The sequence below is a fragment of the Gaeumannomyces tritici genome (assembly GCF_000145635.1).
Source record: "Gaeumannomyces tritici R3-111a-1 unplaced genomic scaffold supercont2.6, whole genome shotgun sequence".
NCBI lineage: Eukaryota > Fungi > Ascomycota > Sordariomycetes > Magnaporthales > Magnaporthaceae > Gaeumannomyces > Gaeumannomyces tritici.
Window position 1 is genome coordinate 2486094 of NW_008804550.1, and position 25276 is coordinate 2511369.

General features: G+C 59.5%; 10 protein-coding genes across 10 annotated transcripts; 6 read left to right on the forward strand and 4 right to left on the reverse strand.

The window, feature by feature from the left end:
- Nucleotides 1-25: 25 nt before the first annotated feature.
- On the forward strand, nucleotides 26-2186 carry GGTG_11203 (glutathione reductase). The gene is made up of 2 exons (XM_009229085.1): nucleotides 26-575; nucleotides 657-2186. The coding sequence occupies exons 1-2, from the start codon at nucleotides 61-63 to the stop codon at nucleotides 1918-1920; spliced, it is 1779 nt and encodes a 592-aa protein (XP_009227349.1). The 5' UTR covers nucleotides 26-60; the 3' UTR covers nucleotides 1921-2186.
- Nucleotides 2187-3548: 1362 nt separating this feature from the next.
- Nucleotides 3549-6051, forward strand: GGTG_11204 (hypothetical protein; the record flags this gene model as incomplete). The annotated part of the gene is made up of 8 exons (XM_009229086.1): nucleotides 3549-3681; nucleotides 3844-3863; nucleotides 3970-4006; nucleotides 4073-4140; nucleotides 4237-4488; nucleotides 4598-4719; nucleotides 4831-4898; nucleotides 4996-6051. 8 exons carry the CDS (start codon nucleotides 3549-3551, stop codon nucleotides 5637-5639), a joined length of 1344 nt encoding a protein of 447 aa, XP_009227350.1. The 3' UTR covers nucleotides 5640-6051.
- A 370-nt stretch (nucleotides 6052-6421) lies between these two features.
- On the forward strand, nucleotides 6422-7972 carry GGTG_11205 (hypothetical protein). Its single transcript, XM_009229087.1, has one exon. The coding sequence runs from the start codon at nucleotides 6615-6617 to the stop codon at nucleotides 7794-7796; it is 1182 nt and encodes a 393-aa protein (XP_009227351.1). The 5' UTR covers nucleotides 6422-6614; the 3' UTR covers nucleotides 7797-7972.
- On the reverse strand, nucleotides 7912-10285 carry GGTG_11206 (hypothetical protein). The gene is made up of 4 exons (XM_009229088.1): nucleotides 9918-10285; nucleotides 9703-9821; nucleotides 9574-9608; nucleotides 7912-9479 (listed from the first exon to the last, which is right to left on the reverse strand). Exons 1-4 carry the CDS (start codon nucleotides 9995-9997, stop codon nucleotides 8256-8258), a joined length of 1458 nt encoding a protein of 485 aa, XP_009227352.1. The 5' UTR covers nucleotides 9998-10285; the 3' UTR covers nucleotides 7912-8255.
- A 1177-nt stretch (nucleotides 10286-11462) lies between these two features.
- Nucleotides 11463-11814, reverse strand: GGTG_11207 (hypothetical protein; the record flags this gene model as incomplete). Its single annotated transcript, XM_009229089.1, has 2 exons — nucleotides 11463-11700; nucleotides 11780-11814. The coding sequence occupies 2 exons, from the start codon at nucleotides 11812-11814 to the stop codon at nucleotides 11463-11465; spliced, it is 273 nt and encodes a 90-aa protein (XP_009227353.1).
- A 602-nt stretch (nucleotides 11815-12416) lies between these two features.
- GGTG_11208 (hypothetical protein) lies at nucleotides 12417-16935 on the forward strand. Its single transcript, XM_009229090.1, has 3 exons — nucleotides 12417-13287; nucleotides 13368-13479; nucleotides 13564-16935. The coding sequence occupies exons 1-3, from the start codon at nucleotides 12911-12913 to the stop codon at nucleotides 16216-16218; spliced, it is 3144 nt and encodes a 1047-aa protein (XP_009227354.1). The 5' UTR covers nucleotides 12417-12910; the 3' UTR covers nucleotides 16219-16935.
- On the reverse strand, nucleotides 16879-20467 carry GGTG_11209 (pentachlorophenol 4-monooxygenase). Its single transcript, XM_009229091.1, has one exon. The coding sequence runs from the start codon at nucleotides 19187-19189 to the stop codon at nucleotides 17318-17320; it is 1872 nt and encodes a 623-aa protein (XP_009227355.1). The 5' UTR covers nucleotides 19190-20467; the 3' UTR covers nucleotides 16879-17317.
- Nucleotides 19837-22040, forward strand: GGTG_11210 (hypothetical protein). Its single transcript, XM_009229092.1, has one exon. It carries the CDS (start codon nucleotides 20304-20306, stop codon nucleotides 21555-21557), a length of 1254 nt encoding a protein of 417 aa, XP_009227356.1. The 5' UTR covers nucleotides 19837-20303; the 3' UTR covers nucleotides 21558-22040.
- On the reverse strand, nucleotides 20808-23304 carry GGTG_11211 (enoyl reductase TSC13). The gene is made up of 2 exons (XM_009229093.1): nucleotides 22763-23304; nucleotides 20808-22647 (listed from the first exon to the last, which is right to left on the reverse strand). Exons 1-2 carry the CDS (start codon nucleotides 23022-23024, stop codon nucleotides 21923-21925), a joined length of 987 nt encoding a protein of 328 aa, XP_009227357.1. The 5' UTR covers nucleotides 23025-23304; the 3' UTR covers nucleotides 20808-21922.
- Nucleotides 23305-24331: 1027 nt separating this feature from the next.
- Nucleotides 24332-25045, forward strand: GGTG_11212 (40S ribosomal protein S8; the record flags this gene model as incomplete). The annotated part of the gene is made up of 2 exons (XM_009229094.1): nucleotides 24332-24395; nucleotides 24498-25045. The coding sequence occupies 2 exons, from the start codon at nucleotides 24332-24334 to the stop codon at nucleotides 25043-25045; spliced, it is 612 nt and encodes a 203-aa protein (XP_009227358.1).
- Nucleotides 25046-25276: the final 231 nt, after the last annotated feature.

Sequence of the window (25276 nt, forward strand, 5' to 3'; positions counted from 1 at the left end):
AAAAAAAAAAAAAAAGCTGTTGCTGACAAAAACCCACACTCGCTCGGTACAATATCATTGATGCCTTGTGCCGCTTACTCATTCCCAAGTCAATCCGACGTTGCACTGCGTTCGCGCGAACCCACAGCCGAATCCCAGAGCTGCGTAGGCGTGCTTGTACCCCGCGCCTGCATCATTGGCACACCCCAGGCCTTCCGTAATATACCTACCAAAGTACTTGGCAAGGTACCTACCGAGGTACCTACCAAGGTACTTATAAACACCAGGCAGGCGCATCACGTCCTCTTGGCTCCCGCCCCTCCCAGCATATCCCACATGCAAGCTCTCCACCCCTTCAGAACAGCATCTTTGGCCACCCGCGCCTCGAGAACCGCGTCCGCCAGGCTCGCCCACCTTTCCAGACACTTCTCGGCAGGCTTCCCCAGGATGGCGCCTATAACGAAAGAGACCGACTATCTGGTCATCGGCGGCGGCAGCGGCGGCCTTGCCTCGGCCCGCATGGCGAGCTCCAAGTTTGGAGCCAAGGCCATGATAGTCGAGGCAGGAAGGATAGGCGGAACTTGTGTCAACGTCGGGTAGGCTCCCTCTCCCTTGCTACATCCCCTGTCACGTCGCACTCTGTCAAGATACTGACCCGTCACTGCGGTCCCTTCCAGATGCGTGCCCAAGAAAATCACCTTCAACGCCGCCGCTATAGCCGAGACCATTCACCAGGCCAAGAGCTACGGCTTCTCCGTCCAGGAGACTGCCCCTTTCAACTGGCGGGCGTTCAAGGAGAAGCGCGACGCCTACATCAAGCGCCTCAACGGCATCTACGACCGCAACCTTGCCAACGACAAGGTCGAGTACCTCCACGGCCACGCCAGGCTCCTCAACCGCAACGAAGCCGAGGTGACGCTGGATGACGGTACCAAGGCTGTAGTCAAGGCCAAGAAGATCCTGATCGCAGTGGGCGGCCAACCGACGGCTCCCCCGCCCGTCATCCCTGGCGCCGAGTTCGGAATCAACAGCGATGGCTTCTTCGATATCGCGGACCTGCCCAAGAAGGTCGCGCTCGTGGGCGCGGGATACATCGCGGTAGAGTTCGCGGGCATGTTCAACGCGCTCGGTGTAGAGACACACCTCTTCATCCGCCACAACACGTTCCTGCGCAACTTCGACCCCATGGTCCAAGAGGTCGTGACCAAGGAGTACCAGCGCCTGGGCGTTCACTTGCACAAGCGGTCGGAGCAGACCAGGATCGATCGCGACGAGGCCACGGGAAAGTTGACGTTGCACTACATGGATAGTAATGGATATGGTCGGGTTGAGGGCCTGGACCATCTCATCTGGGCCATCGGCCGGACCCCGCTGACCAAGAACATTGGGCTGGAGGAGGCGGGCGTCAAGGTGGATGAGAGAGGCTACATCATGGTCGACGAGTTCCAGAACACGTCGGTGGACAACATCTACGCGCTTGGCGATGTTACCGGGCAGGTCGAGCTGACGCCCGTGGCCATCGCGGCAGGCCGCAGGCTGTCGCACCGGCTCTTCGGCGGCGAGCAGTTCAGCACCCTGAAGCTGGACTACTCCGGCGTCCCCTCGGTCGTGTTCGCGCACCCCGAGGTCGGCTCCATCGGGCTCACTGAGCCACAGGCCGTCGAGAAGTACGGGGCCGAGAACATCAAGGTTTACAAGACAAGCTTCACGGCCATGTACTACGCCATGATGGAGCCCGAGGAGAAGGGCCCGACGTCGTACAAGCTTGTCTGTGCGGGGCCCGAGGAGAAGGTGGTTGGATTGCACATTGTCGGCATGGGCAGCGGGGAGATGCTGCAGGGCTTCGGCGTGGCCGTCAGAATGGGCGCCACCAAGAAGGACTTTGACAGCTGCGTTGCCATCCACCCGACCAGCGCCGAGGAGCTGGTTACGCTGAAATAAATATCTAAGCGGCTGGGTTCTGAACCTCACCACCAAGACAACAAGCTTTCCCGATACCCCGCGCGCGTCCGAGCCCGTGTCCCATGCCCCCTATTTTGCCACCCCCCGAGCGTAGATAGATAGAGGGCTGTATTGTACGCATTGGATATCTGTGTCAAGCCTCTGGATATCGAGGGCGCCCTGTTCTGATGGTGCCTGGCTTCCTGCCTCGGCGCCGAGGCAAAAAAAAAAAAAAACCGCCCTCCCGTTCGTCATTGCATCCCAACCTCACGGAAATGGCCTTTTGTCTTGATCAAAAGAAATCGTCGCCTCCTCTGTCACTCCCATCCACCCCGGGGTTTGCTTCAAGAACTTTCCCCCTGTCCAGTGCACACCCGCGGGGGGCCTAGGCTCGAGAGGAGAGAGATAAAGTTTGAAGCCAACCAAGAGTGGATTGCTCACGTCACTTGGGAAGCCAAGCATTACATTCAAGCTTTCTCCCCGCAACCCAACTCCCCGTAACATGACAAGTTCTACGGCCTTTCCGGCCCGACATTTCCTGGATCAGGGGGCTGGGCCCGAGGGCACTCGATTTCCCCCGCCGACTGCTGACTTGACGTCCTCTCCCCGCCGGAGTGACATCAATCAACAGGGGCTTTTCTTCTGAACCGTGGGACTGCTGTACGAAGGCGTCTTAGATTGTGAACTGGCAGGTATTACATTACGACAACACGCTGCGTTTCTGCCGACCGGCCAAAGAAGAGTCCTGCGTGACAGCTCCTCGCAGCAACATCTACCCACATGCATGTATTCATTATCTCTGTCCGTTCGCCCGAAAGTCGGCACCTCCCCAAAACGTCACGACCTATGCCCGAGCTACGCCGCGTTAGCGATGCATGTCCCTGCGCGGGCTTGCCCTGTTTGGCCACATACTTTCCATGTATGTGCCTAGTGGTACCTGCCAAAGCAGTAAGCACACGCACCCCGGCAGATCACCACCCACCGTCCCTCTCCCCAAGGGGTGATCAACTCCCGTGATGGAACAGTCGGACGACGGAAGCCATCCATCTCGGAGGTGCGGCGGGAATGCCCTCTTATGGACACATTATAAATACTCGGCATCTGCTGTCTACCAAGTTTGCTCGACGGGCATGTAAGCCGTATACCAAGCCAAATCGTCCGAACTTTTCACGCTTGCCTCCCAAATATCACAACTCAGTCCGCCCCTTGGCGTTTCAAGTCCAACCTGAATGGTCCGGAGAGAGGGGGTCGGGGTGCCCCCCCCTCTCGCATCCTTGTTCCCCCGTATCCCACCAACATCCATATATATTGCGCCCCGGCTGAGACTTGGCATGTACCTACTGTAGAATGCCTCGCCCCCTCCTCTCCTCTAGCCTCGGTATAAGCGCGGGGTGTGGGCCGCCCGAGCTCCCTCCTCCCATAGTCAGGATAAGCATGTGCTCGGGGGACGGCGGAGCGAGACAGAGAAAGAGAGCCCATATTTCCCTCCCCCCTCACAAACCCCAACCTTGCTTTCCGAGAGCTTTTCGCGGGCGAAGCAGCAGGCTTCTTTCTCCCTCCCCTCCCTGAAAGCGTAGCAGTTAGACGGTCGAGCCGACTATGATGACGGCATCGACGACGGCACAATGATGGCGAGCGAAGATTCCCTAGCACCCCGCGTCGTGGGCGCCAACATCGCCATGATGACCGTGTCGTCGCTAGCCATCGCGGGCCGCGTGACGGTGAGCGCCGTGACGATGAGGAACTTTTGGATCGACGACGGTCAGTGAGGGAGCTCCTCCCCCCCCGCGCCCCGACGTTCCGCTCGTCCTTTCGGCAGCTACATGGCTACATGCGACTATATACCTCTCCATCACTCTATCTGTATCTTTTCTACGTCTCAAAGATCAACTCGCTGACGCTACGCACACTGCGAATTTCCAGCAATGTCGGTCGTCGCATGGGTACGCGAACAGGCGCGATGGGCACCCACATTGGGAGTCGATCCGAGCTCTTTGCTACCTGCTTTAGGTGTTGGAATACTAACGAGCAGTGTCTACGAGTCCCAAGCTGTCTCTGATGGCGCTACTTATTCTTGTAATTCTAAGTAAGTACCCACTTGATATTGATGGCTGGCACGCGGTGCCCATAAGGCTAATACTGGTTGCGATAGTGACCACGGTCGGGTTCGGCTCCCATTTTGAAGACATCAGCCCAGAAATGCTCGAGATGTACCTGCGGGTTAGTCAAGCAGCGAACAATGCTCCTCTTAGCCCATCGACCTTCTCCTTGAGCCCCGCGGGCGGCAGCAGCTAACCACCCAACAATAACGAAAAGTACGGCCTTCCGACATTCTCGCTCTACGTCCTCGGCTCCCTCACGGCCAAGCTCGCATACGCCTTCTACTACCTCCGGCTCTTCTCGGACCGGCAACATACCCTGCTCAACCACGCCCTGATCGTGTTCCTGGTCCTTCAGGGGCTGGGCGAGGGCATCACGTCGCACCTCATGTGCACTCCGTTCTCCAAGGCCCTCGTCCCGACGATACCCGGCACGTGCAGCAACGTGGGCGCTTTCTATCTTTCTTTTGTGGGTGGCCTTTTCTCAAGCTGGGAAGGGATCTCGCCCGCCCTTGCGGTTTGTTCCTTGCCAGTTTACAACCAAGGCTGACTTTGGGCCTCCCTTTGGAGGGCGGCAGTTTGGCATAAAACTCTTCACCGACGTCGTCCTCTTTGTGCAACCCATCCCAGTACTATGGGGGCTGAGGCTGTCGGCCGGCAAGAAGACGGCCATGTTTGCCCTGGTATCCCTCGGCATGTTGTAAGTGGCCTGCTTTTCAACATCATGTCGTCCGACGCAACCACACGACGATATTCCTGGAAGCAAGAACCGGCAAAGACTGACTTGAAACAAACAATTCACACAAACCAGTGTTTGTATCTTCTCAGTCGTCCGCATCAGACTCGTCCCGCTTCTTTACACGGGCGACGACCCAACATGTAAGAACATGACCCGAGGCCGACACCCCATCCATCCGACAAAGTCGGCATTCTCCCCTTGGCAGACCAATGCTGACAAGATGCCTTGGGGGAACAGACACCATCGTCGACGCCATGCTCTGGTCCGAGGTCGAGATATTCAGCCTCATCGTGTGCGAGTGCGTCCCCGCGCTGCGGAAGCTCGGGGCGCGGATGGGCCCGGTGGTGGCGGCGCTCGTCTTCGTGACGGCGACGGCGAGCAAGCCGACCAACGCCAACAGCAACGACCAGCCGTCGGGTGGAGGAGACGCGGGCGACGGCGGGTCACGGCGCAAGCGCCGGGGCGGCAGGTGGCGCGGGAGCCGCACCAGCTCAAAGTACGCGGGCGGCGGCGGGTCGTCGGCGTCGTCATCGCGGGGCAGCAGGTTCGGGGTCACGAGCCTGGTGTCGGCGACGAGGCGGTCCGACAACAATGACAGCTTCGGCGTCGGCCAGTTGTCGGCCCGCACCATCGTCGGGCAGCCCGAGCCGCCCGAGCCGACGCACGGGTCCATCATGGTGACGAGGGACATCGAGATCGGCATCGAGGTGAACGAGAGCGCGGACGAGGATGACGACGACGACGACGACGACGACGGTGATGACTACACGGAGCAGGGCGACGACGACGTGTCGGACTGGGAGGCCGGCGGCCGTCGGCGGCGCCGTCCATCGTCGCTGTCGCTCGGGGCAAAGCCCGTGGAGCCGCTAGAGCCCGTCTAACAGGTACGGACTGTGTGTGGAGTTGGGGCGTGTATAGGCTCCCAACAGCAAGAGAGAATGGAATCTTGGCCTCAAGGCCCAGCACCTCACTGGGCACCTCCTATTTACCTCGGCGCATGTTGGCTTGCTGCATTCTTGCCTCTTTAGTGCTGCCATTTTCTTCCGCCAGACATGCTCATGTCCTCCACGCTGTAGAGAGACTCACATCACTGCCACCTACGCAAGTCCACAACGGTGATGGAAGCCCGGCCGAGAGGGACGAGGCGGGGCCACGGCATGATGGCAACCACAACCCCAGATATGTAAGATAGAATAGCGACAACGAACACGCTGATTCTTTTGCTCGTGGAAGCCAAAGGCTCCAATATGTACGTTTCTTTGCGTGACTGGTAGCGACCAAGACACTGGCGGGCAACGGGGCTGAAGGAAGCCATTCACCTTGAGTTGAAGATCAACTAGGTTCCTAGAAATTTGCAAGTATTATAGATATCAGCTAGGGTCGTATGGCACGGGAGTTCTCTCTCATCCCCTCTAGCGTACCATTCTATTCTCTCCAAGGCCAATTGGGTCTGGATTGCTCTGCCTTCTTTTGAGCAAACAGCGACTGTGCGACACTGAGACGGGAGAGCTGACACATAAAACGTCCACATTCTCTCCATCCACACCAGCAACACGGGCTGATTTAAAACATCTACGGGCTACAACCAGGGGGGTTATGAGCATAGGGTGGGGTTCAATATAAAGAAGTGGGGTGCGAGCCCTGCACGGTTTCCCGTCCGAGAAGAAGTTGAGGCAAGCAGCTAGAGATGGCGATGGAAGGAGCCTATAGATATATACAGCCAATACCAATAATCCCCATCTCCTCTCTATTGGCCTGATTCGACTGCTGCCAACACCCTCCCAACCCTCCCAAAGAGCCCATCACACAGCCCAGGGCGGGCGCTCACGGCGACCCAGCGGGCAACTCTTCCCACCATGCCTCGCCCCAAGGCCCTAACAAACGCTCAGCTCCAGCAGATCGCCCAGGCCTGCGGCGTCGCAAAGGCGGGCACCAAGAGCGCCCTCGCCGCCCGCATCGTCGCCGCCCTGGCCGCCCACAAGCCGCCCCCGCCGGCCGAGCGGATCCTCAGCATCGACATGGGCCTGCGCAACTTTGCCTTTTGCCACTTCACCCTGGGGGCGCCGCCGCCACCGAAGCGCCGGGGGTCCGCCGCCGAAAAGACCATCCCTTCCGGCTTGGCGGCGGCGGCGGCGGCGGCGACATCACCGCCGCCGACCCGCTCGGCTGGGGTGGTGGACCTCACCCTCACCGGCCCGGTGCTCACGCTAAACTCGTGGGAGGTGCTCGACCTGACCGAGGTCACCCCCGGGGCCGACGCGCTCGACTACGGCTCCAAGGCGGACCTGAGCGCCGTGGCCGTGGACGTGGTGGAGCGGCACTTGCTGCCACTACCGCGGGCGCCGACGCGCGTGCTCATCGAGCAGCAGCGCTTCCGATCTGGCAGCACCTCGTCGGTGCTCGAGTGGACGCTGCGCGTCAACACGCTCGAGGCCATGCTGCACGCCGTCCTCGCCACCCTGCGCCGCCGCGGCCACTGGGCCGGCGCCGTCGAGGTTGTCAACCCGCTCCTGTCGTCCGCACACTTCTTCAGCGGGGACGAGGGCGGCGGGCGCGTGCCGACGAGGGTGCTCAAGGGGATGAAGATCGACCTGCTGGGCGGTTGGATCTGCGGGGACAGTGCGGGCGGCGGCGGCGGCGGCGGCGATGGCGATGGCGATGGCGATGGCGATGGCGATGGCGATGGCGATGGCGATGGCGATGGCGATGGCGATGGCGATGGCGATGGCGATGGCGGTGGCGGTGGTGGCGGTGCGCCCGCCGCGAGCGTGACCATGGGGAGCCCCGAGGCCGAGCGGACCGCGGCTGTGTTTCTTCAAAAGTGGCGGCCGGACAAGGAGGTCAAGAAGGAGAGGAGGGCCAAGAAGAGTCTTGACGATGGCAATGATGCTGCCGCAATAAAGCCAGGGTTGCGGGCCAAGAAGCTGGACGACCTCACAGACTGTGTCATACAGGGCGCTGCGTGGTCTAGCTGGCAGGACATGAGAACAAAACTCTCTCAAGATGGAACCAAGGAGATGCTCGAGCAGCTCATATGAAACTAAAGCCACTGCTGGGGTTTCCGGGATATAACGGTAAACGGCGTGTTTGTATTTCTATGATACCCGTCCATATCATCACAAGCTTGGTTATGTTGAAACGATAGTCCTGTATCAGGTAAGTACCTAGGCAGGCCTGCTAAGATTTTCATGGTGTTTAAATTCATCCATCCGAGTGTCATCGTATATGCGACATCAAATGACTGATGTCAGGTTGGGAAAGCGACGTAAACATCAGACAGTGTTTCGAATAATAGAGCTGTCGCAAACGGATATAGACCCACTTGGTAGCTACCAGCCACTAAGCGGGGGCCTTCGCTTTTGGCACGGTGGCCCAATTGGCTCGCAACAAGAGCGCAATAACATGAGACGGGCACCATATTAATAACACCAACGATGGGTATCGACATCCTCTATGGGAGGGGGTATCCAGCCAGCCGAGTTCCCAAAAGAACACGGCTAATCATATTCGTCGTATCCGTCATACATGCCTTCCTCCCGCTGCGTGCTCACGTACTCCTCGCTCGCGAGCCCGCGCCTCATCCTCTCCCTCAAGTCCTGCGGGTCCTTGTGCCAGTCGCAGGCAAAGTCGCAGTCCGGCGTCGCATCCTCCCCAAAGTACCTGCACACGGCCGCGTGCCGACAGCCGCCGGTATTCTCGCAGTAGGCCACGAGGCGCTGGAAGCTCTGCATGCGGGCCGCCCTGCTCTCGGCGGACGACGAAGAGCCGGAGCTGTCGCCGCGCGCCACAAGACTCCAGGTGCGGTCGCGGTCCTCGCGGCTGTAGTACAGGAAGCAGTACGACGCCCTGCCGTCGCGGCCCGCCCGGCCCGCCTCCTGGTAGTAGCCCTCGAAGGACTTTGGCACGCGCCAGTGCACGACGTAGCGCACGTTGTCCTTGTCGATACCCATCCCGAACGCCGTCGTGGCCACGATGACGTCGTAGCCGGGCTTGCCGGCGATCCAGCGGGCCAGCGTCGTCTCCTTGACCTCTTTGGTCAGCTTCGCGTGGAAGGGTTGCGCGCCTATCCCTTGCTCGCGCAGTGCCGAGGCCAGCGACTCGCACTCGCCCCGCGAGATGGTGTAGATGATACCAGAAATGCCATCGAAGCGCTCGCCGAGCTCGTCGAGCTCCTGGAGCCGCTCGGCCTCCTTCCTGCGCTTGTGAACTCCCCGGAGCCAGACGAGAAAGTTGTCAAAGCGGTCATTCGCCTCGTCGCTGGTAAAGCGGACCTCTATGTGGAGGTTTGGACGAAAGGCCGTGGTGGAAAAGGTCTTCAGTCTGTCCGGATCGCTGCCTCCCAGAAGGCCCATTGTGGCCAAGACGTCGCGGCGGACCTGCTCGTTGGCGGTTGCTGTAAGACACATGATGGGCACATCTGGGAACGCCTCTCGGAACCAAGAGAGGCGCTTGAAGTCCTTCCGAAAGTCATGACCCCACTCGGAAATGCAATGGGCCTCATCGACAGCGACACGGGCCAGCTCTTTCTGTTTGTGCACCAACTGGAGCTTCTTGCGGAAATAGTCCGTCGAGCAGAGCTCCGGCGTTACGTAGAGCAGTCTGATCCGTGGATGGCCAGACGCGAGTTCCTGGTAGATGTGCTCCTTCTCATCACGAGGGGTAGTGCTGTTTAGCGTCCTAGCATCTACATTGGCAGCCTTGAGTGCCTCGACTTGGTTCATCTGTACTCAATTGGTTCAGCCGCCATGTTTCTAGGTAAAATCATGTATGGGTGTGCGCGGGAAGTTGCCGGAGGTTTCAAGCCTAGCCACACACCATCAGACTTAGTAGCGGTGAAACCACGATTGTGACTATCACGTCACGTCGGAGGAGCTGTTAGCTGCCATCGTAAAGCGACATCTGGGATCGCTCTGTTCCAAGACCATGATGCGGGGCGGTACCTACTCCCGTGGTCTATTACCGCTGGGAGCTGGAAGCACAGGCTCTTCCCGAACGAGGTGGCGGCCTGGACAAAAACATCGTGTCTCTCGAGTGCGGCCACTATGACTTCCCTCTGGGTGGGCCTTCAGCCTCGCACCCGACGTCAACATCCGGAGAATCCACAAAAACGGCAAAGCAGACAGTGTGTGGACAGGGACAGGCGGTGATCTCGTCGGTACCTAAATGCTTCTTTCTTGAATTGACGCTTCAGCGTAAAGTCGATGTCGGTGCAAGAGCCCGTCCTTCTGAGGGGAGCCATGGTGGAAGTGTTCCCGAGCAGCCGACGAAATGCAGACTAGCAACAGGCAAACCATCAGACGCAGCAGCTGTGCTCGAGCGCTTGCTGTGCTTGGCCTCAAGGGAGCGGGGTGAAGAGCCTCGGGTTCGTCGCAGGAGTGTTCGGGCCAGATGACGCATGCATGGTGTTGTTCGGACGCGGGCAGACGGTCCCTTGGTGGGGAGGAAGTTAGCTGAGACTCTCGCGGGTTGGTTGACCCAGCATGCATAGCAAGTACTAAAGTGACAGTAAGGTACCATGTGTGCTGTCTGATCTCAAAGGCGGACGGAAGGCGCCACTGGACCCGCCCACGACGGCCAGATAAGAATACTACAAAATTGATCCACAGTAGTCCCATGCGGCCCCAACGACACGAACCTGTTCTAGAGAGTTATTTCCTTTTATCTCATTTGGCTAATGTTTTTTTTTCTCGGTGATGTTTCTTCCTGCTCCGTGCTTTTCTTGTTTTCTCTCTCTTTCCTCTCCCCAGAAGTGCAGGCTTTTGCTTTGAGGAACGTGCCTCCAACTCGGTTGATCGACCTCAAGTCTCCGAGACCCCCCACTCCCTCTCCCTTCCCAGTGAGGCGTCTATGGATGTGCGGGGCCTGCTCCACGTGATAGACCCGCCCAGAAAATCCGGGTGCTTGGAGCAGCAGTGAGAAACAGAGATGAGAGAAACAAAACATGGGCGGCAGGGTTGTTGTTTCGCCAGCCCGTTTCAGCTGGCCTTTAGCGATGGCTGAGCTCGGCATGCTTGTCTGTGTGGATTGTTTGAATAGTCGGGCTAATTGCTCCAAATCGTGAATGTAAACGTTTTTTTTTTTTTTTTTTTTTGCGTTGGCAGCCTGCTTAATAACTTACCTATACAAAGTATTCTACGCTGAACCATCTGCCTCTTTGAAGCAGTCCAGTGTCTGCCCTCCAGCTTTGCATCGACGATGCACAATAGTTTCGCTGACATCAGGAACTGGAATGTCCTCCATACAATACCGCAGGAAGCCCTGCACCGTTGACTGCTGACAACGAACTGCATAATAAAAGTAATTAGAACCAACAATGTCAATGTGACTCGGCCACGGGCGACACGCCTACTCGTGTGCTGTTTGGTGTATATGTTCTGGGCCAACACATCGGCAAGCTTCCGACTCTCCGTGTTGGCCCAAGTGTCGGACTGGATTCCCCGCACAATGAGGCTGCAGGGGAAGGGGAGGTGCTTGCTTGCGCAGTCACGCCAATCGTGTGCCCGACTGGGAACTCTGCAAGTGCAAGGGCCGCCCATGGCGCTCGACCCGCTACGCGACACCAGACTTGAAGTTGGGAGGGGCTGACAAAAGACTCAGACGAGCTTTCGGACAGGCCTCTCTTTTGGCCAGGGCAGCACACGTTCAGGCGAGCCAGGGCACGGATCTGTTCCATGTACATAGGGTCGTGAGAGGACAGACAGCTGTTAGTCGGTGTGCAGCAGCAGCGCAGCAGCGGTGGAGCGAGCGCGCCTCGCAGGCGGTGATGGCATCAGATACGGCCCACCACGCGGCACGTCGTTGCCAGCGCTCGGTTCCTTGCAGGCGTGCGGCACGCTAAGGGGTCCAGGAGTCGGTCCAGTCGCCGAGCTGCAGCAGCGCCCAGGCTGGTGGCGACAGCGGCATCTCCACTTCCTGCAGTTGAGCGGCGTTACCGCACAGGTCCTAGTGGTAAATGTACCCACGCGCCCCACGCAGTCCCGAGGTGCTTGCCCGCCCTTTGGCGATTCCCTGTTGCACATACCGCCCGCCGCCCGCCGGGGGGCAACGTCGAATCATGGGCCCCAGGCGGCTGGAGCCCCCGTGCCCCCAAAGGAGGCGGTCGACTGACCCCTTTTTTCGCTTGGCACCCCAGCTCCAGCGCTGCGCGACCGCCAGTTCCCAGATGGGTTTGATCGTGGCAGCCGAGAAGGGGAAGGATGGGATAAAATAGGGCGGGAGAAAAAGAAAAAAAAGAAGATGAATGATAGGACGGGGGTAGCTAAACGGCAATGACAGAGCGCGCAGGGGATTTTCCGGGCTTGCGAGGCTGCAGCGGTTTGTTTGTTTCAATTTTTCCTTTCTTTTTCTACCGCCCATTCCATTTCCATTCTTTGATTTTCCAACCCGCCTCTCTTGGCGAGCCTAGCACTGTGTAGTATCGTGACTGGTGCTTCTTTCCTTTCTTTTTATTTTCAATTTTGGGGTTTCCATTTGCACTCTGCATTTTGAGTTGGTGACGTCTCTGTGGGATTTAGTTCGAGATCGCTCCGGTCCAGCGCCAGACGCCACTGTGATGCGGCAAGTCGCCCGCTGCATAACCTGCCGCAGTTACTGCTGACCGTGCTACCCGCCACTGCTTTGCAGGGCCTGCCTCCTACACCCGGCACACGCTCCGACCCGCACATTGGATTTCAACGCTCAAGCAGGTGCTTGGAAGTGGGCGGGCGCCCATTCAATGAGATCGGCCGCATCAGACATTCACCGTCCATCGCAGCCCAGGCAAAAACAACAAAGCCAATTCCACGCCCGACGTCGTCTGCGCCTGGTGCAGCCCTCGAGTCCCTGCCGCCAACTCGCTCGCCATCCTCCATGCCATGACGGGCTCGCGCGTTTTATCCAGTGTCAGATCGCACACCCTTCAATTGGCCTGAATCCTCCGGCTCGCCGGCTTTTTACCAAAACTACGTATTTCCCACTCCCGCTCCCCGCCGCGCCTCTTTTCCAGCACGGCAGAGCTCCAGAACACCTAGTCGTCGAAACAAACCCCCTCGACTCATCGTCTCGGCTCCGCGTCATCGTCCTCCATCCACCCGCAAACGCCCATCAAGGCGTCGCTCGCCCATCCAGCACCGGGAGCTGGCCATAGACATACCCGACCTCACGATCCTCGGACATGGAGCGCGAAAGGCCCATGGGCCCCGGAAGGGGCCTCCCGGAGAATCCAGCCCAGGGACGACGAGCCGCGGCAGCCTCGGGCAGCTCGCTGAACAACGTCCCAGGTGTACCACCCATCCCAGCATCAATAGCAGGCATTCGCGCCGTGCCCTCCAGCTCCTCGCTCTCAACCACATCCCCAGTCTCCGCCGGCCAAGTCATCACCATGGCACGCAAGGCTATGGCTGAAGCCTTCAAGGACCACGAATCCCAAGCCGCCGAGGCAAGTGGCGTTAGCAACGAGCTGAAGCCTGGCATCACCATCAACCTGAGCCACAGAAACATCCAGGATCTTCCAGACGAGGTTGTCGATGTGATCAAGCACGAGCTAGAGAGGTATGTTGCCCTTCTCTTGTTCAGCCCGCCCGCGCAGCTGATAGGACGGCTAGCTAATGTCTGCATCGTCATCCTTCCAGGCTCGCCCTCTCGCACAACAAGATCCAGTCGTTTCCCGCCAGATTCTCCGAGTGCTCGACGCTGCGATACCTCAACGTCAGGAATAACGAGTTGAGAGAGTTCCCACTACCGGTATAATACCACCTGAGCCTTGTCCTGCATCATACTTTTGGCGCTTGGTCCAATGCTGACTCTTGACGTGGCTCGCCACAACAGCTATGCGATCTGAAAAGCCTAGAAATCCTGGATCTGGGCCGGAACAAGCTCCAATCACTCCCTTCCGAGATTGTCAAACTCACGTCCTTGAAGGTGTTTGCGGTGCAGAAGAACCGTATCAAAGAGCTGCCGCTCTGCCTTGCCGACATGAACTCTCTGCAAATGATCAAACTGGAGGGCAATCCGATCGAGTTTCCGCCCCGAGAGATCCTGCAGGTGCAGGCAAGCAGCCCACCGAACGAGCAGCTGAAGGAGAGCGAGGTTACCGAAGTCACCGTGACTCTGCATATCAAGAAATACATGAAGCAAAGGGCCATGTCCATCAACACGAGCACGCGCGCCGAGTCCGATACGGGCGGTGACGAGTCAAGCGAGGGCACCGAGACGCCTCGAGTTCCTATCAAGCGCGTTGTCAGTGGCCGTTTCCCCGTCAGGGTCAACGGTGCCGGCCTTCCCGACCTGAGGTCACCAGCTCTGGGACGCCCGCCCCCGATTCCAACACGGTCACATTACAGGGGGCTTTCGCAGCAAAATACAGCACCACGCAAGCCCGGTGTCATGCCTCTCACGATCGGCAACGTCAACGAACGAGTGCGGAGCAACTCAGAGACGCTTCTCCAGGCGTCAAGGGGCGAGAGACCCGGCGATCGGTCACGGCGCATGGGAATTGTGCAAAAGGCCAGCCAGCTCGGGACGCTTGACGAGACACAGGCCAACAACCGCTTCTCGCACTACCGTGGTCTTAGTCACGGCTCAGCCATGCAGCAGACCAACGGGCCCATCGCTAACGGAAAGCCTCCAGTAAGCCCCGCCGAGTCGATCCTACAGCGGCCGATATACGTGCGGCGCTTGTCCGTCCTGCCCGAACGGAGGCGCGAGTCGCAGTTTATCGACCCGGTACTAGAAGCTGCCAAAGGGATACTCTACTCGATATTCCAGATCCACCCCATGATCCAGATGCTCATGAGCTTGACGAGCGACGGCACAGCTAAGCGCTCTAGCCTCGAGATCGTCTTCTATAACACCAACTCTCACGTAGAGGAGCTGGAGCAGGAGATCCAGAGGCACGAGGCCGACGAGTACAGCACCCACCTCGACAACGAGAACGTGCAGCGAGCCTGCATAACCCTCGTCAATGCCTACGCGCACGTCTGCTCCCTGCTGGCGAGCAATGTCGAGCTCTTCATCGACAACGGCGACCCGCGGTACATCCGGACGCTGATGATGCAGCTCTATAATAGCATCACGGAGCTGCGAGTCACGACGTCACAGGTTGGCTCCGACGAGGGCCATCGCAGGGTCACTAGCAGGGGCTCTGTGAACACAAACACGATCCGGGCGCGGTCCGGCTCGACCTCGGCGACGCCGACCGCCGACAGGTCAGGTGGCATTCCGCGTAATGCCACGCGTGCCAACCTGGCCCCGACCAATCTCAGGGTTGCCACCGACATGCCGTTTGCCTTTATTAATGGGAGCGGCCGCACAGCCACCATTGTCACCTCTGCTACCCCGCGGTCTGGCGAGTCTTTCACCTCGACTGGTAGCCGTGCGCTCATGGGCGAGTTTAGCGAGGAGGACCGCACGTTCGAGGGCATTTTCCTGGCCCTGCAGAGGTCATCGGAACTTGTCATGCGTCTCCTGCCCGCTTTCAACAATCAGTGCGGCAGCTGGCTCCAGACCGCGGCGGCGCAGCGTAACACGCGCGACCTGCAGCTCTGGAGGATTCTGATTGCCAAATGCACCACGGTCATCACCCAAACCGAGATGCTCAAGGAGCGGATGTCGGCCATCAAGCTCAAGGAGCCTGGGATCCGGACCCAAGGCGACTTTTGGTCCATGTGCCGCAGCTTTATCGACTCGTGGACCGAGTTCGGGTCGCAAATCAAGGCCTTCGACAAGCCCCTCTCGCTTCCCGCCGATATCAAGGTGCGGCTGCGGCCGATTCAGAAAAGTATACAGGAGACTACTGATCTCATAATACGCTCACCCTGGGGCTACTCGCTCCGGTCGTCCTTTGGCGGGACCATGACCTCGCAGCCCAACGGCATGCTCTTCAGCCCTGTGGACGGCCCCAGCGGCCATGGGCGAGGCGGCATGAGCGGTGGTATGAACGGCAGTATGAACGGCAGTATGAACGGCGGTATGAATGGTGGTATGAATGGTGGTATGAACGGTGGTATGAACGGTGGCATGAACGGTGGCATGAACGGCGGCATGAACAACAGCATGAATGGCATGAACGGCATGAACGGCGACATGCACCACCACCACCACCACCACGGACACCATATGCAGCTCCCCATGAGTCCGCAGAGCGCGGCTCTGGGTCCGGCTGTTCAAGCAACGGTGCCGGCGACGCCACAGAGCGGCTCGTTCTCTGCGGCGCTTACAGGCAACGTATTTGAGCGTGCTGATGCGCTCATGTCTCAGGGAGGCCCGTCCATGTCACGGCATGGCACCTTCGCATCATCGGCCTCGGGCTCGACGGCGAGCATGAACTCGATTCTCTCCTCGTCGAGCGGCGGCTTCGGCTACGGCTACGGCAACGGCTACGGAGGAGACGGCGGTCTAAATATCATGAGCCCAAACGGTTCTGGGTCGCCGATGGTCAACTTCCCGATGCGGATGCAAAACGGGAGCAAGGTGGTCATGTAGTTTGTGCATGATACATCTACGCGAACAACCCTTTGCTTGGGTCGTCTTCTGAGCACGCCAAGCTCGTGCTTTGCTTTACCGCTTGCTCATAGATGGCTACATCTTGACCTGTCGCCTAGAAGCGTCTCCCCTCCAGCGTGTCATCATTTTATCATCCTCAACCTTTCCCTTGTTTTCTTGCTTCCTTTCTTTCTCGCTCTCTATTCTTTTTCTTCGCTCTTCGGTTTTGACGAGTCCAGGCAGGCAGGCAGGCAGGCAGGCAGTGGGAAGGGAAACAGGACAAGGCAGGAGGCCCATCGCGATAACAACGGGGGCATGTCTATTTCTTAAATCTAATGTGCGCGTACCTTGCATCTTTTTCTCTTTCTTTTTCCTTCTTTCTCATCACATGAACTTGCGAGCCTTTATTTACCCCAGCATTTTCCTACTTCGGAGCTTTATTTCGACATCATTGCTCAGGGATCGCATTGCAAAGGCGTTTGGAAGCAAAATATTAAAGAAGGGAACCCGGGATATGGACTTGCGACATCTTACAGTGGGCATGGGGAGCTTTCCATCCAAGTAACTAGACTATTCCCGTACATTTTTCACTTGTCAATCTCACGCTTGCTAGGTTCTGCATATACGATTTTGGCATGCCTGGAGCATGCCACCATTTTAGGAGAACCTAGATGCCCTCAGGCCCGCATGTATAAGGTCTACATCGGCTCTTCGATGAATCTATGTAGGTGATGACATCGGACAGCCAAATGTTATAGGGCGGAGGCACCAGAAGATGTGGCACGAGAAATGAAACGAAAAATAATAGAATCAGTCGATCCAAGTCAATGATAAATCTCAGACAGAAGGATACAGCAGGCAGTTACGCACATCTTCACCGGCAAGATAGCGTTTTATCCTATTCCATGCAAGCGAATAAGTAGCCTCCAATGGAGCCATTAGTAAGAGGCGAAGGAATATGGTTCGTCACAAGAAGGTAGCTGTAAATACAAAAGATCAGTGCAGGCAAACACTCGAGTCGTCCAGGCGAAAGGAGCCTATTACATTGAAATCCCCAGATCCATGATGCCGATGAATCACCAACATCTGCGTCGACGAATCAGTGCACAAACATGTTTGACGCCTTCAAAAACGAAACCAGCTCGCCCAGGTCTGAAAGGTGTCCCACGTGGGCGGCGTAGCCGTCCGGGCGGCAGAGGACATAGCCGGGCCTTTTGGAGAACCCATAGAGGGCGTGGAGCGAGCCGCCGACGTCGCGGAACGTGCTGCCGATGGGGCGGCCCGGGGTCTCGGTCTTGAAGACGTCGTCGTCGTCGTCGTCGTCGTTGCCATTGCCGTTGTCGTTGCCTCCGTCACCATCACTGCCGTAAAAGATGGCGAGGGCGACGACGTCGCTCCTGGCGCCGGCCACCTCGGCCGCGGCCAGGGCCAGGTCCCGCGGCGACGCGGCGGCAGCGGCGGCGGCGGAGAAGAGGAGCAGGTGGTGCGTCGTGCCGCCGAGGAGGCGCTGCAGCGTGGTGGCGTCGCGCGGGAGCGCGACGCCGCTGTCCCTCCTGCCACCGCCCTCCACGGCGGCGGCGGAGGCGGAGGCGGAGGCCCACCCGACGAGCGGCCCGTCCGGGAGGCGGTCGCCGCCGCGCACAGGACCACGAAAGCCGCACGCGGTGGCGACGATGCCGCTGCTGCTACTGCTACTGGCGCGGTAGTGGACGCCGAACTGACTGACGAAGGTGAAGAAGCGGCGACGGCGGGCGCGCGTGCAGAGCGCGACCAGGCGGACCCAGGGGAGCAACAGGCGGCGCAGCCAGACGACGACGGGGCTGCGGACGGTGACGAGGCGGAACATGCGGTCCGTGGTGCGGATCAGGTTCTCGCCCACCGGCCGGCGCTCCTCGTCGTACGTGTCCAGGAGGGCGTCGGCGACGGCAGAGGTGGTGGTGGTAGTGGCGGCGGCGAGCTTCCAGGCCAGGTTGATGGCGTCCTGGATGCCCGTGTTCATGCCCTGGCCGCCGAGCGGGCTGTGGATGTGGGCGGCGTCGCCGGCGACGAAGAGGCGACCCTCGCGGTAACGGCTCGCGCAGCGCCAGTGGAGCCGAAAGGTCGTCAGCCAGGTCGGGTCCGAGAGCGTTCCCGGGTCGCCGTACGTCTCGTCCAGCAGCGTCTGGAACTCGGCGAGGGTCGGGGGGACGTGGCGCTCGAAGCCGGGCCCGCGGTCGCGGGCGCACGCCATGCGGACGACGTCGCCGTCGGCGGCCGCCAGGGGCATGATGAGGACGAAGCGGTCGCCCAGCCCGACCTCGATGTCGCCCTTCTTGAGCGAGCCGCCGACGAGGGTGGCGTCGCAGAGGATGAAGTCGTGCTGGTAGGTGCCGCCGTCGTACCGGATCGAGGTGGCGGCCTTGCGGACGGCGCTGTGGGCCCCGTCGCAGCCGACGACGTACCTGCACCGGACCGTCTGTAGGGCCGGGCTCGCGCCGCTGCCGTCTTCGCCAGGGCTGGGGGCCTTGGACAGGGTCACGGTCACGCCGTCGGGGTCCTGCACGATGGCCGTCGCTTCGACGCCCCGCTCGACCACGTAGCGACCGCCGCCGCCGCCGGGGGCCGTGACTTTCCCCAGGCTGGACTCTAGAAACCCCTCCATCTCAACTTGGGAGAAGGTGACGATGGACGGGAAGTTGGTGCCGACGAGCCCGGTGTCGGTCAGGTCGCCGTAGGTCCGGCGGGTCTTGCTCAGGTGCCAACGGACGCCCCGGATGGCGCTCGACTTGGCCATCATCTCCTCGCGGAAGTCGGTGTGGCGGTCCAGGAGCTCCTGGGTCCGGGGCTGGACGACGATGGCGCGGCTGGTCGAGTGTCGCTCCGGCTCCTTCTCGACTATGCGGAACGAGGCGCCGTGCTTGGCCAGCTCCAGCGCCAGGGTCAGCCCCGTGGGGCCGGCCCCGACGATGAGGATGTCGGTGGCTTCTTGCATTGCTGGGTGTTCTGGGCTGTGAGGCAGTATGGGGTGGTTTGCTACCACGAGGCTAGAAACTGAGAACCCCGTCTGTTTTAGGCCCCCCGTCCGTCTGTTATATGCCGCAAATGCCAGCTGAAGAAGCGGCCAGCCCGTGGATACATGTTGCACAAGCTTCGCTGCCAGCTCAACGGCGAGGGCCCGATGCTAAGGTGTTGGCACGATGTGGCACGCATTAGTGCTGGTAGCTAGGTAGGTAGGTACCGTGGTACCTAGGTAGCTACCCAACTTCTTCAAGTCGAGCCACCTAGAAAGTTTGGACTGGCTGATCTCGGACAAGGTAGCTTTTTGAAGAAACTCGAGCTAGCAGATCAACCAAGTCGGAGGTAACGGGGAAGGGAGCTTAGATCGAGACCGAGGACATCCCTACCACTTGAACCAGAGTAAGGTACCTAGTATGTAGGCAGAAAACACACACTAGCTTCTCTCCCCGCGAGAAAGCCATCAGAGGTGGTCAGGCGGGCATCGACGGCGACCCGGAGACTCGCCGTCCTCGCGGCTTCGCGTGTTTTCAACGCGCGCCACTTTCGGTCCAAGTCGGCGGACAAATCCCCGACGACCTGGAGTGCCCATGCAGCCCTGATTACGGTACCAATGTTAGTTGCCGTGGCCCCTCCTCTCCGCGTGCCGAGCCTGCAGGACATGGGTGGACCAACCACGCGCTTCCAAAGTCTCCTCTCCCACATGGAAGCCAACCAGACCAGGCCCCCCGAGCTGGTAGTCGATGCAGAGGTGGATGCGTCCAATGGCAGCAATCACAAAGACGTGATTGACTGATCCAAACACCCAGACAGAATCGTCTGTTCGCTCCCGCTACCGGTCTGGTTTTCCCAGCGTCCAGTTCGAGACAATATCTCAAAATATCCCGAGAGCTGCAGGAGTGGGCGATACCCCGCACCAGACGCCGTCCCATCCCCGTCAATCCTGGCCTCCCCAGTGCTGCCCAGGTTGTACCCCTTCCAGCCCGAGCCGTCAACTGAACTATCTTCCGCCGGGCCAGGCCATCTGCCATCGGCCGACCAGAGTCGCACCTTGAATCGCACTGCCCAAGACATTTCTTCTGGCCGCCGCAATGTCCTCGGTAGCAGCGCCGCCGCCGGCCGCACCGTCCCCTGCCCCGTCGTCGGCGGCGGCGGGCGCCGCGTCGGCAACGACATCCTCTTCGGCAACGACCTCGTCGCGCGGCACGGCCGGCGCCTCCCCGCCGCCCGCGCCGTCGACCGCGTCGTCCGTCTTCTCCGCCGCCCCGACCTGGTGGCCGCCGTTCGGCCGACGCACCGCGGCCCCCGCAACCGTGACCGCGAGCGGAGCGACGGCAACCATGATTGCGCCCCGGGGCGGCGGTGGCGGCGGCCCGGCGGCACCGTATAGACATCCCGCCGAGCCGTCGGGGGGTGGTGAGGCCGCCGGCATGCCGAGAAGGCAGCTGAACCCGACCCTCCCACCTCTGCGGCAGGGCAACGCCAACAGCACCGATATCAACAACAGAAGCGGCGGCGGCGGCGGCGGCGGCGGCGGCGGCGGCGGCGAGGGCGACCGCAGCAACGTGGCCGAGGCGCGCGTGGCGCTCGAGGCGTCCATGGCCAATATCCTGGACCGGGAGCTGGTGCCGCGCGCGCAGGCGCTGCACGCGGGCGAGCGCGTCATCACGCGGCAGCAGGCCGACGTGGCGCGCGCCACGGCGGCCCTGCACCAGACCAACCAACAGATCGCCCGCGTGGTCGAGGACACAAGCTGGAAGCTGCGTGAGCTCGGCCACCTGCAGAACTGGACCGAGATGATGGAGCGCCGCTTCCTCACCGTCGAGGAGACCCTGCGCCTCGTCAGGGAAGGCGGCGGCAGCGGCGACGAGGAGGGGAGCTGCAGCAGCTGCAGGTGCTCCGACTGCTGCTCCGACTGCGGCGCGAGCTCCGACTGCGGCAGTGACGCCGGCGGCGAGCGGGGCGGCCCTACAGCAGAAGGCGCGGGCGCTGACGACAAACCGGAGATTATCATCCACGATGAAGCTGCTAGAGAATCCTCAACTTCTGGCTTCCGGTCCGAACATGCTCCCACCGGAGGACCTGCCTCAAGTCAGGCTGTACCTTCACCCTCTAACGCCGTTCCTGAGGAGTCTGCACACGCGGCCAACGATATTGGCGTGTTGCCACCAGCCCAGACGAGTGTGCCAGCTAGTGCCCCTCAAGTACCCGCTCTCGGTGACGCCAAGGCACCTTTACCGTCGACCAACCTTCCCCAAGTAGACCCGTGTCAGGTGCCGCTGCCTGCGGAAACCGGCAGCCTTTTCGAATACGACAGGATGGCTGCTGCAGACAAGCCGACCTGAGGCAGGCCATTTGCATGGGCCGGGTTGAGTGTTCCAGCCTCCATCACAACTCGGATCTTCTTTTTGTATTCCACCTTGCTTTTCGCACGACTGATGATGCATGAACAGAAATGATATACCAGGGTGTCAGCGAGGCGACCTCCTCTTGTGTGTTTCTTTTCCAGAGTTGTAGCCATTTGATAAACAGTGGTGTACTTTAAAAATCTGTTGGCCCGTCCTAGCCACCCGTTTTCTTGCCATTAATGTTCACAAGGCAAAGCGGCCAACCTAATTGGCATCTGGCTCTTTGGAATGACCGCGGGGTTACAGAATGCCCGTGTAGAAACACAGCAGCCAGGCAAACCTCAGACCTGAGCCAGAAAGGCTTAGACCAGGCCAGGAAGCATGGTGTAGCGCTTCTTCTTATACTTGTCGGGGAAGAGTTGCCTCAACTCCTTTTCCTTGCCCCGCGACCACATGCGCATGTACAAGGATCCAAAAAAGATGGTCAAGGCAACGGCCCAGCTGCGCGACACGATGATCATGCCCACCCAGGCGATGATCTCGAACATGTAGTTGGGACAGGTGACGAGGCTGCTGCCCACGCACGACGGAATGCCCTTGCCTGTGGTCCCCGGGGCGCGCAGGCTCGCTAGGTGGAGGTGGACGACGCCGTTGAGAACCTCGCCGTAGGTGAAGATGGCGATGCCGAGGTGATCCAACGGCATCAGGCCCTCACGGACGATGTTGAAGATGGGCACGAAGCCGAGGAGCTGGTAGCCCGCGGGGGCGTATATGACGAGGCTGCACAGGAGGCCGCCGCCCAGCCAGTAGAGCGCACTGTTTCGGAACAGGTTCCAGGCCGGCATCGTGTTGGCCGCGAACCTGTGGACGAAGAGCGTCTCAACCTCGCGCTTGAGGAAGTGCAGCAGGAAGAGGGCGAAGCAGGCCCACTGCGTCGTCGTCATTGCCGGGATGTCCCCGACCTTGGCACCGGGGTATGTGCCCGTCAGAGGGTAGATGTACTGGCGGGCCGCCGCGAACAGGACGTGGAACAGGATGGGCCCGAGGTACTCGATCACGAAGACGGTGCGCCAGGCGATTTGCGTGCCTGTTGGGTGGTAGATGCCGGGTTCCCTGGTTAGTGTCGGTGCGTCCTCGGCTGGTCATGGCCGGCTAGCTGCCCGCGGTGCTGAGGGGAGAGGCGGTTGTAGAGGCCATCTTACCGAGATCCTTGACCAACATCTCCCCGGCCGACACGACATTTTCGCAGTCCTTGATCAGCGCCTTGCGGTCCTTCAGCGTCTTGTTGGTCGTGGGGTCGTAGAGGCCGAGGCGGTTGAAGTCCGAAACCTTGGCCTGCTTCGCGATGGCCTTCTTGGCGTCCTCGACGCTGGCATTGAGCGGAAGTTCGATCGACTCGGGCAGCTGTTTGATGCCCTGCTTCTTGGACCGGCTCCGTAGCCGGACCGAAATTGTGCCTGCCATCTTCTTATCCTGTCCCGAACGGAGAGTTGGTTCCGACTGTCCTCGAGGTAGACGACGCGAGCTAGAGATTTTCGACTCGATCCTGCGGGAGACGCGAGCCGGGTTGGAATCGCATCCAATAACTGGTGAGTGAAAAGGAGGAGGATCTCACATTGAAAATTGCGCCACAAAAGCCAGCCTGTCAACCCAACGAATTCATTGATGGGGCTCGAGTCCCTCAACCCCTGCGCCCAATTACAGCGCCGAGGACCCTGTAAGTGGAACAGTTAGCCGCAAAACCTTATCCCAACTGCTTGGGCAGTACAAGAGAACCAGAAGCCCTACCCAAGGGTTGTGAGGCAACATTTCCGTGGCCTACGAATCATGAGACTGGTGAACGACAGCTGACAACATAGAAATGTATACTGACACAGATACATGGGTGAAGACGGGAAGGCTACAGAAGTCTGCGCAAACACTTTGCTTGTCAATTACATTTATTTCGAAAACTGCGATACCAATGGCGATACCCTATCAATAATATGGACACAAGAGGTTTTTGGTAGGCAGGTCTACCACCGGAGGGGATTAGATATTCATTGGCCGTTATACATTGGACTGGGAGGCATGCGCACAATGGTTGCTGTATATGATTAACGGTGAATGGTCTTTTGTGATGAACAAAAAAAAAGCATTGAGCGTTTTCCTTATTGCAGAGTCACTGAATCGTTTCCAGCTAGCTGCAGGTGATTTATATCAGGACCTCTAACCACCTGCACATTGCGGCAGCATCGCTTGCGACCCCCTGCGCTCCGGCCGCACGATGGAGCGAGCAAGAGTGTGGGGTCCGCAGACCTCAGATCAACACCACCGCTCCGCTTACATAATGAACCCGACCAATTGGTCCGTGCACAGTCCCTTAGGGCTTGCTACCGCTAGGCGGAAAATCCGCCCAGCCCACCTCCATAATTCCACACAAATCCTCCAGCGAACTTTTCAGGCTCTCCCCACCAGTTTTTCAGCGACATCGACGACCACCCAGCCCACGTTATTTGATTGCAGATTCTGGTGAACATCTACATCATCAGGGTACGTGTTTTTGGACTGGCATCGGCTGGGCTCATTGGCGTTGGGACGTCTCGGTGCTGAATGGACTTCTGCCCTCCTCTTGTCCTGCGCCTTGAGACGCCGACGAAACCCGACCCTCTGCCAAAAAAAAACAAAAAAAACAGCCTGTTTTCAGAAACCGCCACGCGTGGCCGACAATTGCTGGATAGTAGGCTAACAAACCTCTCGATTTCTTTCTTCTTGGTGTAGGAACCGCAATCATGGGTATCTCACGAGACTCTCGCCACAAGCGCTCCGCCACCGGTGCGAAGCGCGCCCACTACCGTGCGTTGCCCCCCCGAATCGAAGACGATCTCCCCCCGTGTGCAAGGCGCAAATTCCGTGGCATCTTGCAGGCTCTGACCTAGGAGACATTGCGTTTTACAGGCCAGAAGCGCGCCTGGGAGGCCGGCCGCCAGCCCGCCAACACCCGTATCGGCGCCAAGCGAATTCACACCGTCCGTGTCCGCGGCGGCAACACCAAGTACCGGGCGCTCCGCCTGGATTCCGGCAACTTCTCGTGGGGCTCCGAGGGCACCACCCGCAAGACCCGCGTTATCGGTGTCGCCTACCACCCGTCCAACAACGAGCTGGTCCGCACCAACACTCTGACCAAGAGCGCCGTCATCCAGATCGATGCGGCCCCCTTCCGCCAATGGTACGAGGCCCACTACGGCCAGGCCATCGGCCGCAGACGGCAGCAGAAGCAGGCCAAGGAGGCTGCTGAGGAAGTGAAGAAGAGCAAGAGCATCGAGGCAAAGCAGGCCGCCCGCTTTGCCGCCCGCGGCAAGGTCGACCCCGCGCTGGAGAAGCAGTTCGAGGCCGGTCGCCTGTTCGCCGTTGTCTCGTCTCGGCCCGGCCAGTCCGGCCGGTGCGACGGCTACATCCTGGAGGGCGAGGAGCTGGCTTTCTACCAGAGGAAGCTGCACAAGTAAACGAAACGAAACGAAACGAAACGAAATGATGGACAGGGGGGAGCTTGTGTCTGCGGAGGTAGAGAAATGGATGGATTTCTTGCTTGCTTTGGTCTCTGGTGGGTGTTCAGGTCTTGATGCGCCCCATGGTGGATTTTAAAATCGGTTTTACGGGAGGGAGTCTCTTCCAGTCTGGGTCGGCCCTCCGCAGCGACCGCTACCACCTTAGGTATTGGCCGCTTCCACAAATGC

Excerpts from the sequence above, each read along its gene's own strand:
- GGTG_11203 (XM_009229085.1), top strand. The coding sequence starts at position 61 with ATGCCTTGTGCCGCTTACTCATTCCCAAGTCAATCCGACGTTGCACTG. Across the intron at positions 576-656 it reads GGAACTTGTGTCAACGTCGG|ATGCGTGCCCAAGAAAATCA; the intron begins GTAGGCTCCCTC and ends GGTCCCTTCCAG.
- GGTG_11205 (XM_009229087.1), top strand. The coding sequence starts at position 6,615 with ATGCCTCGCCCCAAGGCCCTAACAAACGCTCAGCTCCAGCAGATCGCC.
- GGTG_11206 (XM_009229088.1), bottom strand. The coding sequence starts at position 9,997 with ATGGCTCCCCTCAGAAGGACGGGCTCTTGCACCGACATCGACTTTACG. Across the intron at positions 9,822-9,917 it reads TTCAAGAAAGAAGCATTTAG|GCCCACCCAGAGGGAAGTCA; the intron begins GTACCGACGAGA and ends GCGAGGCTGAAG. Across the intron at positions 9,480-9,573 it reads CACCGCTACTAAGTCTGATG|ATGAACCAAGTCGAGGCACT; the intron begins GTGTGTGGCTAG and ends AATTGAGTACAG.
- GGTG_11208 (XM_009229090.1), top strand. The coding sequence starts at position 12,911 with ATGGAGCGCGAAAGGCCCATGGGCCCCGGAAGGGGCCTCCCGGAGAAT. Across the intron at positions 13,288-13,367 it reads ATCAAGCACGAGCTAGAGAG|GCTCGCCCTCTCGCACAACA; the intron begins GTATGTTGCCCT and ends TCATCCTTCCAG. Across the intron at positions 13,480-13,563 it reads TGAGAGAGTTCCCACTACCG|CTATGCGATCTGAAAAGCCT; the intron begins GTATAATACCAC and ends TCGCCACAACAG.
- GGTG_11209 (XM_009229091.1), bottom strand. The coding sequence starts at position 19,189 with ATGCAAGAAGCCACCGACATCCTCATCGTCGGGGCCGGCCCCACGGGG.
- GGTG_11210 (XM_009229092.1), top strand. The coding sequence starts at position 20,304 with ATGTCCTCGGTAGCAGCGCCGCCGCCGGCCGCACCGTCCCCTGCCCCG.
- GGTG_11211 (XM_009229093.1), bottom strand. The coding sequence starts at position 23,024 with ATGGCAGGCACAATTTCGGTCCGGCTACGGAGCCGGTCCAAGAAGCAG. Across the intron at positions 22,648-22,762 it reads GATGTTGGTCAAGGATCTCG|GCACGCAAATCGCCTGGCGC; the intron begins GTAAGATGGCCT and ends ACCACCCAACAG.